This window comes from Sardina pilchardus, chromosome 8 (assembly GCF_963854185.1).
Source record: "Sardina pilchardus chromosome 8, fSarPil1.1, whole genome shotgun sequence".
NCBI classification, from domain to species: domain Eukaryota; kingdom Metazoa; phylum Chordata; class Actinopteri; order Clupeiformes; family Clupeidae; genus Sardina; species Sardina pilchardus.
This window is the reverse complement of record NC_085001.1, coordinates 24,616,549-24,624,836: the sequence shown is the minus strand read 5'-3', so window position 1 is coordinate 24,624,836 and position 8,288 is coordinate 24,616,549. Positions and strand designations below refer to the sequence as shown.

Sequence of the window (8,288 nt, the reverse complement as noted above, 5' to 3'; positions counted from 1 at the left end):
AAGAGCTCCGTCTGCCAATGCCAGACTTGCTTTTCGGCGGAGCGCCTCTTCAGCGGTGCGCAGGCATCCAAGTCGGGAGTGTTTTATCACCGTGTTGTCAGGAGGGGAGGGGGGGGAGAACGAGAAACAAACAGCACATCTTCCACCCGGGGCCCCTCCAGGGACAAATATATTTGGAAGTGGTATATTACTATTCAAGTTTTTCGGGGAGGTAACTTTTGCCCGAAGTGCCAAGTCAAGGAACTCGGAGGAAATATGTGAGCCGCGATAATTACAGCTTGTTCTCACATGTCAGAGCCGCCCGAAGAGTAATGAAAAAATGCGTCTCCAGTGTTTAGAGTGAAGAGAACAAATGACCTGCCTACAGTTGGAATATTGCAAAGCACTCAAGCTCACCTCCCTAAGGCAGACTCCGAGAGACGGCCGCCGTTGCTATTGGTTTCTGCGTCAGGCTGGCATTGACGCCGCCTTGGCTTTGGTAGATTTCATATCGAATCTAATACGGAAACTTTCTCTATCAGTATTTATGCTGCAGCTTCTTCCTTATATTAACAGTAGTAGTAGTTTCTATCAGGAGGGTCATAACGGAAGTAATGGAAGCTGCATAAAAAGGCTGATTAAAAGTAAACAAACGAAAAAATGCACGCAGGCAAAATGTAATCTGTAGAGTTGAAGCTGCTGTTGAGGATAGCAGGCCCTTGGAAACAGAACTGCAGTGGAACTTTCCGGGTTGAATCATGGTGGGGGTGGGGGTGGGGGTGGTGTGTCCGTGGTGGTGGTGGTGGTGGTGAGCTAAGACAGCTATAGATTCTGCAGTGGGAAACGAAACTCAATGTTTCCTCGTCTTCATGGAGAACAGAAGTGGAACGGAGCGGAACGCTAAGCCGCTAATGAAAGAGGGCTCAGAAGGGGGTCCCTGGCAGATCACCCTCCTCTCTAAACCCCTCCGCCCCCTGCAGCCACCACCACAACACCCTCCGCCGCCACCACCACCACCACCACCACCCTCTGCCTTCATCATCTGGGGAGAAAAAGAAGGCACATTAAAAGACAGAGGACATAGGGGGGAGTTGCGTGGAGGGGATCAGAAGTTTTGAAGAAGAAGAAGAAGGGAGTGGGGGCCACAGCGAGCAGGAATTCATTTAGATGATGCCGCTGCCAGATAGGAGGCAGGGGGCGCCATGGGGAGGGCGTGATTATGAAAGTGACCGCGCGCGCGCTGGGGACGCAGATCGCACAAGGGGCGCTCGCTCTGGGGGAGGGGGTGCGGAGGGTTGGGCGGTGTCGGGCGGTGCGGTTGCGGAGGGTTGTGTGACAGCCAAGGGCAGAGAGGGGGGGCTGGCGGATAACAGTCATGCGCCGCTGGGCCCGCGGATCAATAGCGCGCCGCCGGGCCAGCCATGACGATGATGCTCATTAGAGACAATACAAGCCAGGAAGCCAAACAGTTTTATCACTCCCAAGGTCTCAGCGAGAGACTCGCTTGAGTCAACAAGGATCTGCCAGGGAGGAGGTGGGTGGAGAAAGGAGAGGAGGGGAGGTGGAGGGGAGGGGAGGGAGGGGGGGGGGGGGTCTTTTTTGGCTCTTGGATTAAACATACACACAGAGGCAGGGACACAAACATACTCTCTCTCTCTCTCTCTCTCTCACACACACACAAACACACTTACACAAAATCCACAAACCACATGCACAGTTGCTGTATCTTAAATTGCTCCACGCAACTTGGGGCAATGTTATGATTTTGAAGATTTAATCTGTAACAAAGAAAAACAGGATTCTTTTTCATATCTACATATTTCAAACAAATATACTAGATAGCTTCACAATCATAGAGGTGCATGGAGGACTTAGGCGAAGTGAAAATGGTATGTTTATTTCAACAGCTTATTATTTCAGATACCCCATGTTTTCTCTCTCTCATTATGTCCACACAGGGACTGATTACAGGTAGATTATGCGGTAGCCAAGATGCCCAATTAGAAGCACAAACTCAGTCAAGCATTGTTCGTTTTGCTGGTGTGTTTGTTTGTTTAAAGAAAAAAAACAGTCAAAGAAGAACAGCTTGTTGTCTAAAAGCAGAGAAGTCTTTCATCTGTGCAATTATGGATCTCATGGAAAATAAACACATCATGATCATCAGAATTTAAGCAGTGGAAGCTAAAAAAAAAAAACGTCTGCACGAAAAAAATATTTCTGATGGATTTATCTTGGCACAGACCGATCGCCATTAGAGCCTGTCGGCTGACGTGCAACACAGGGACAGAGTTGGCTCATGCCAAATACGCAGTGACTTTAAAGATGTTTTTCCATGATCAATGTTCCCCTCCTGTGCTTTGCCAAGGACACTGAGTGGCAGGAGAAAATGTAATCTGCGTTTTTTTGGTGTTGCTGCACACTCTTGTGTGCTGTCCATGGTGCTGAAAGGGAGTAGGAGGCGAGCGCCACTAACGGCACTGATGTTCAGGCCACCTTCTGTGCGTATGGGAGCTCATAGTGGAGCTATGGGGGGTCAACAGATACAAGATGCTTGATGGAATTAACGCGGCGACACACTCCGGCCTCATTAGTAGCCACTCTTCCTGCCTCTGCAGCATTGAAGGGAAGGGAAATATGCGGCTAATCACAAACACTCACACACATCGTCGCTGGAGCTCAGGGTTTGGGAAATCTGACTCGGGGAGAATTAATGACTGGGTGCTATTTATATGCCGCTCGCCCCTGCTACCGCGCCCTCCTCCCACTCCCCTCTGCGCAAGAGTCCAAAGGCTTAATGGGGTTTGACCTTTCTTGGTGTGGGCAGTGTGGCGATCTCGTGGCGTGCTGATTTGATTATGGACATCTCCTCTCGCACTGGCCGGTCACCGAGAGAGAGAGAGAGAGAGAGAGAGAGAGAGAGAGAGAGAGAGAGAGAGAGAGAGAGAGAGAGAGAGAGAGGGGGAAAAAAAACAAGCCCCCTCACGGAGCAATAACATTCCCTCGGTCAGACGGACATAAACTTAATGTGCTGTAACGTATACGGATGTGGCGCTAATTGGGTCATAACAGGCCAGTGCCTTCTGTGCCAAGGACAATGAGGCGCGAGGGGGCCCCTTGTTTTGGAGCGCTGCTCACTGGGCCTGGCGTGGCCAAGCCGCGCCCCGGGGTGCTGGAGGCGAGGTCGCTCCGCTGGGCCAGGGCAAGCGTGTGTGTCTGTGTGTGTGTGTGTGTGTGTGTGTGTGGCAGGGTAGGGTGCGGTGCGGTGGGCATCAAGCACCCCGGGAGACACGAGGGCTTAGCATAATGCAGACAGTAATGCCTTTTTACACTTGTTGAGTGGCCCTGGCCTGACATGCATGAAATGTATGCTGATCCCCTCCTCAACATCATCCCATCAATGACTGCCTGCGCGCCACCCACCCACACACCCACCCACCCACCCACACACACACACCCCAATCCCATCCTCGTGCATCTCTCCTCTCTCGAGCGCAAATCTAAAATTAAAAAGAGCCTCAGCGTTCTCCTTGAGTTAAGTCCCTGGACAGTCTGCCGGGGCTAAATTGGGCCTGGACCTGGGTGTATTTAGCATAATACATCACGTTTCCTCTCCCCCCTGGCCCTTGTGGCTGAAGGAAGGCTTGTTCCAAAGCAGCGGGGCGAGAGACCGCGACTAAAACCCCACTCCAGCTGGATGCATGGGCGGCGGTGGGGGGGGCGGCATCGGCGGACAGACAGGCAGGCAGACGGACAGCAGTGGACGGCAGAGCCGGTGGGGGCGGCTACCCGCATGGGTGCCTGACTCCTAATCAGGCCCGGTATGCACAGCTGGTGCCAGCCGCCCACTGGGACCCACAGAGCCCCCTGGTCCAGGGCACGGCATGGCACGGCACGGGCAGCCAGCTTTTTGAAGAGAGCGGTTCAAAGCAAGCCATGCCTCTTACTTGTCTCAGGCTTCTTTGGGGTCTGGTAGATATATGAGAGATTCAGCCATTTCCTTTGTAGAGGTGCACTCACATACAGGTTGTTATAGTTCCCCCCCCTCCCCCCCTTTTCCATTTTGAGTTTGCTCATCTTTCCTGACTTAGGGCTGGCTGGATAGTGATGGAGAGGAGAGAGAGAAAGAGAGAGAGAGAGAGAGAGAGAGAGAGAGAGAGAGAGAGAGAGAGAGAGAGAGGGGGGGGGGGGGGGGGAGAATAGCACTCTCTCTCGCCAGCTCTGGTCTTATCAGTGGAGAGCACGGCTCTTTGACCTGAGTGTGTTGACTTCCCAGCGGCTCCCCATGTTTTACGAGAGGGAGAGCCGGAGCTGCATCCATGCTGGGATGAAACGCCTCATCCGTGTGACATCCCGAGATACCCGAGTGTTGGTGTTGCTGGTGTTTGTGTGTGTGTGTGTGTGTGTGTGTATTGCGAGGGGGCGGAAGTGTGTGTGTGTGCGTGCAACTTGGAACAGGCACAGAGGGCAAAATGACTTTTCCACCCCCCTCTCCAATGTAGGGCCGCGCCGTGCTTGAGTTTGAGTTATTACCTGTCAAAGCATCTGGGCCCCTCAGGTTAGTGTGCCCCTCCTATGGGATTGCTTGTCTCCCATTTTTTGTAGCTTCCTAAAAGAAAAGAGGAAAAGAGAGAAAAAAAACCCCTCTACACAAGGTCCGTCTGGCATATCAGTACAAGAGGGTACACTGTGAGATGGCTGGAGACCGATTACAGAAGCATCCGCTGATACGCTTCGGCTGATGGATTGACCAGTAGATGTGAGGGTAATGGAATGTGAATTAAAGTTCTTTTTTCCTTCTCCCCCTTCAACCCCCAGCCCCCCCCCCCCCCCCCACACACACACACATACACCCCATCCTTCCATGTTACAGAGCATTTGTGGAGCACTCTGATAGATACTCGGAAGTACTTCAGTTTTTCTTTTAGCATAAATCTGCCCAGGATGTGCCACTATCTTCTCTCGTGGTATGCATCCAGTAACACCAATGGCTATTACCTTCTCCCATGGAACATTAAGTCTTACATAGCGTTAGGAAATGAATAAACTGTGGCTGAGGGGGTTTCTTCCCCTCACCGTTCTCATCTGGCGCTCGGCTTGCAGAAAAGACAAACTGCCATGGTCACAGAGCCGCACAGTGAGCAAAAATAATTGCCTTTAGCGAAGCTCTGTTGAAAGACTCTCAAGACATATGATGTGGGGGAGCCTTGAAAGCTGTCTCTCTACAGCTGAATGGCAAATGAAAGGCTGAGTATATAAGAGAGAGAGAGAGAGAGAGAGAGAGAGAGAGAGAGAGAGAGAGAGATGGAGAGAGGATATCTTATCAGGTTGAGCTTATCTCTATTTTGTGTGATAGCAAATTACTTTTCTTCAACCAGTGGTGATTACAGATTACAAAAACATGTCGAGAACATTGTTTCAAATCAGTGGTTCTCAGATTTTCACAGATCGACTGCTAATTTACCAGTGCAGCATTTGTTTTGGATCTGCTGATGAATAATTTAGTGTTAGTCACAATCCCAATTTTCATTTCCCCTCTACAGAAAGAGAAGAAAGGAGAGGCAGAGTATTAGATTCTTAATTGATAGGAAAGGGCCTGCTGTAGGCTAAGCCTCTCCCTCCCTCCCTCCCTCACTCTCTCTCTCTCCTCTCTCTCTCTCTCTTTCTTTCTCTCCCTCTCTCATATATGAAATTAATTGTTGGGTATTTGTCGCCAGTTTGATTTATAGCCTCGGTAATGACAAAAGCGAAGTCATGATTTCGGAGCACTCAAGCTTAAATGATGCGGCACCGTGATGACCCCAGCCTCATTTTTCCCCGTCCCTTTCAAAAAGGCAATCCATCATCCCCCGGGTTAACTTTACAAAGTTTTTTGAAGTGCGTCAAGTGTAACTTTTAGATTCACCGGTGTGTATGTGTGTGTGTGTGTGTGTGTGTGTGTGTGTGTTCCTCCTCTCTGTGTTTGTCAGTTACTTCCGATCCGGAGCGCCGCCGGTGATCAACCCGCTGCAGACGCGGTACCCGCGCGACACCGTCGTGCCCAGCTCCTTCGCGGTCACCCTGACGTGGACGCTGCCCAACCGCACCACGGGGGTGTTCAACGTGACCAGCCCTCTGCCCGGCGACTGGTTCCTGGCGGCCCATCTGCCAAAGGATGAAGGGAAGATCTCTGTCAAGGTAAACGCTGCCTCCGTCTTGCTAAGTCAGCCTTTGTGACAACAGCACAAAGCCTGGTGCAATTTGCATGCGCTGATGTGGAGATGTGCTTACAGTGCAGAGTTGGAGGCCTGTACAGTGAACACTTCCTGTGTGACACACATTTTAAATGAGGGCTCATTGGCAATTTATACCAGTATTTATGAATACAATATCATTTTACATTTGACTGCCTCTGAAAATATGAAACCGGTACCATGCAACTATGAGAAATGTCTGAGATATGTCTGTGTTGTTTCATTACCTAAAAGAATTATACAATCCAATGTGTAAACAGCAAGTAAACGTATTAGGATATAATTTCTGCCGTTATATACAGTACAGCACCTCCAATAATTATCTCCTTTCACAGTTCAAAGGGAGACAAGTTCATTGTGCCGGTGTTGCTAAAATGTTCTCATAATGAAATGTTGCATGGGAAATGATGTGTGAAAGTCTCATATGGGTATTGAAAAGGCAGCGAGATGAGAGATACGCTATGGTGGCGTCTGTGGTACACAGAAGGCTGGGGGATTTGATTAGATGGAAAAGGTCACACTAAACTTTTCACCCCCCCCCCCCCCCCCCCCACACACACACACACACACACACACACACACACACACACACTGAGGAGCCTGAGACCTTTACATGTGTGAGACCCCATCTGAGTCGTTAAGAAATGGCGCGGACAATTTCTCCGTGGGGAAAATGGCGGCAGCGCGAAAGCGTTTTGCTCTTGAAAGAATGCAATTACTTGGGTTGTTGCAGGGTCCCCTCACGCATGGCGGGGGTGTGTTTGAATTAAAAAGCAGTCAGCAAGTGCAAAATTAAGCCTTAGTACAGTAAATGGGTTCATGAGAGTGTAGTACACCAAGAACGGATGAATACAGAAATGTATTCGTAATTTCCTACAGAAAGAAAACATGGCAGTGTGGCAAATAGAGGGAGCCAATGATACAGTATGTCTCAGGGAACACAAGTGGTGGAAACCCTATTGGGACTTTTCTCCCTCCAGTATAATGGAATGCAAATGTGCTGATAATGCCCCCATTTTGCCTTCACAACTCGCCGTTTTGTTCCCTGTCCCACTGCACCATGAAATCTGTACACAATCAGTTTATTCGTTATCACATGTTTGCACAGAACGAGAAGGGGGGAAAAATAATCACATTATTAATACAAACTCGGAGTTGATCGGTATTGTCTCCCCACACAGCGAGCGCCGGTACCGTGCAGCACGGCTCCGATAGTTTAGCGGCTGACTGCACCAGCAGTGCGACTAATAGAAGCATCGGTAGCTTTGTGGCAATCTCGCCCACGCATACGCATCTCAGCAGGCAGTTCTATGCTTTCTGTCTTCCATCTCTCTCCTTCTCTCTCTCTCTCGCTCCCTCTCTCTCTCCCTCCCTCTACCTCCCTCTGTCTCTTTCGCTTTCTCTGAGATTACAATCTTCTAGGGAGCACCAGGCAGCCTGATTAGACCAACATCAAACCCTTGTTGTCCCATGTCGGTTCAGATGTTCCTCTCACCTCTAGCTTCCCCAAGCTCCCCGCCCCAGCAGTCTTGCTCAATATAGACCAACACAGATCAAACAGCTAATCACAACGATAGAAACGTATCAAACAACCCAACAACGTATCACACAAACCAACAAACCAGAACAAGTGAAACTCACAAAAAGCATCAATCAAAACAAAACAAAGCAAAACAAACAAAAGCAAAAAGCATCAGTAACAGTTTATTTTTTTTGTAAAAAAGAATGTTTTTATTATCATAGCATTGCTTACTTAATGTCTGAACGAATGGTGAAGAATAGATACACTTGTTCACATAGACCACCTTGCCTTCATGCTGACTCTCAGCAATTATCTGTGTTTCTACACTCTGTGCCCACAGTATAAAAACACCTCTGATTCCGGCCTCTGTTGGAGCACAGAGTGCAGTGCACCTCATGAAATCTTGATTGTGTTTGTGCTTGTTAAGCCTACTGCATCGCTGTTAGCCATGAGATCATTCAAGAGAATGTGCAAAACACGCGTTCTATCAGGGAACATGTTTCATTCAATTCTCTGGGTGGACTCATGACTGTAAGGAAGAATGCTCAGCTGGACTC

At 49.4% G+C, this 8,288-nt stretch overlaps 1 protein-coding gene across 1 annotated transcript in view; it reads left to right on the top strand.

The window, feature by feature from the left end:
• tmem8b (transmembrane protein 8B) overlaps positions 1-8,288 on the top strand; it is a 110,161-nt gene that overhangs the window by 37,998 nt on the left and 63,875 nt on the right. The window contains exon 3 of the mRNA XM_062544068.1: positions 5,946-6,153. Within this exon, the coding sequence (XP_062400052.1) occupies positions 5,946-6,153 (208 nt within the window). The remainder of the gene's footprint in view (positions 1-5,945; positions 6,154-8,288) is intronic.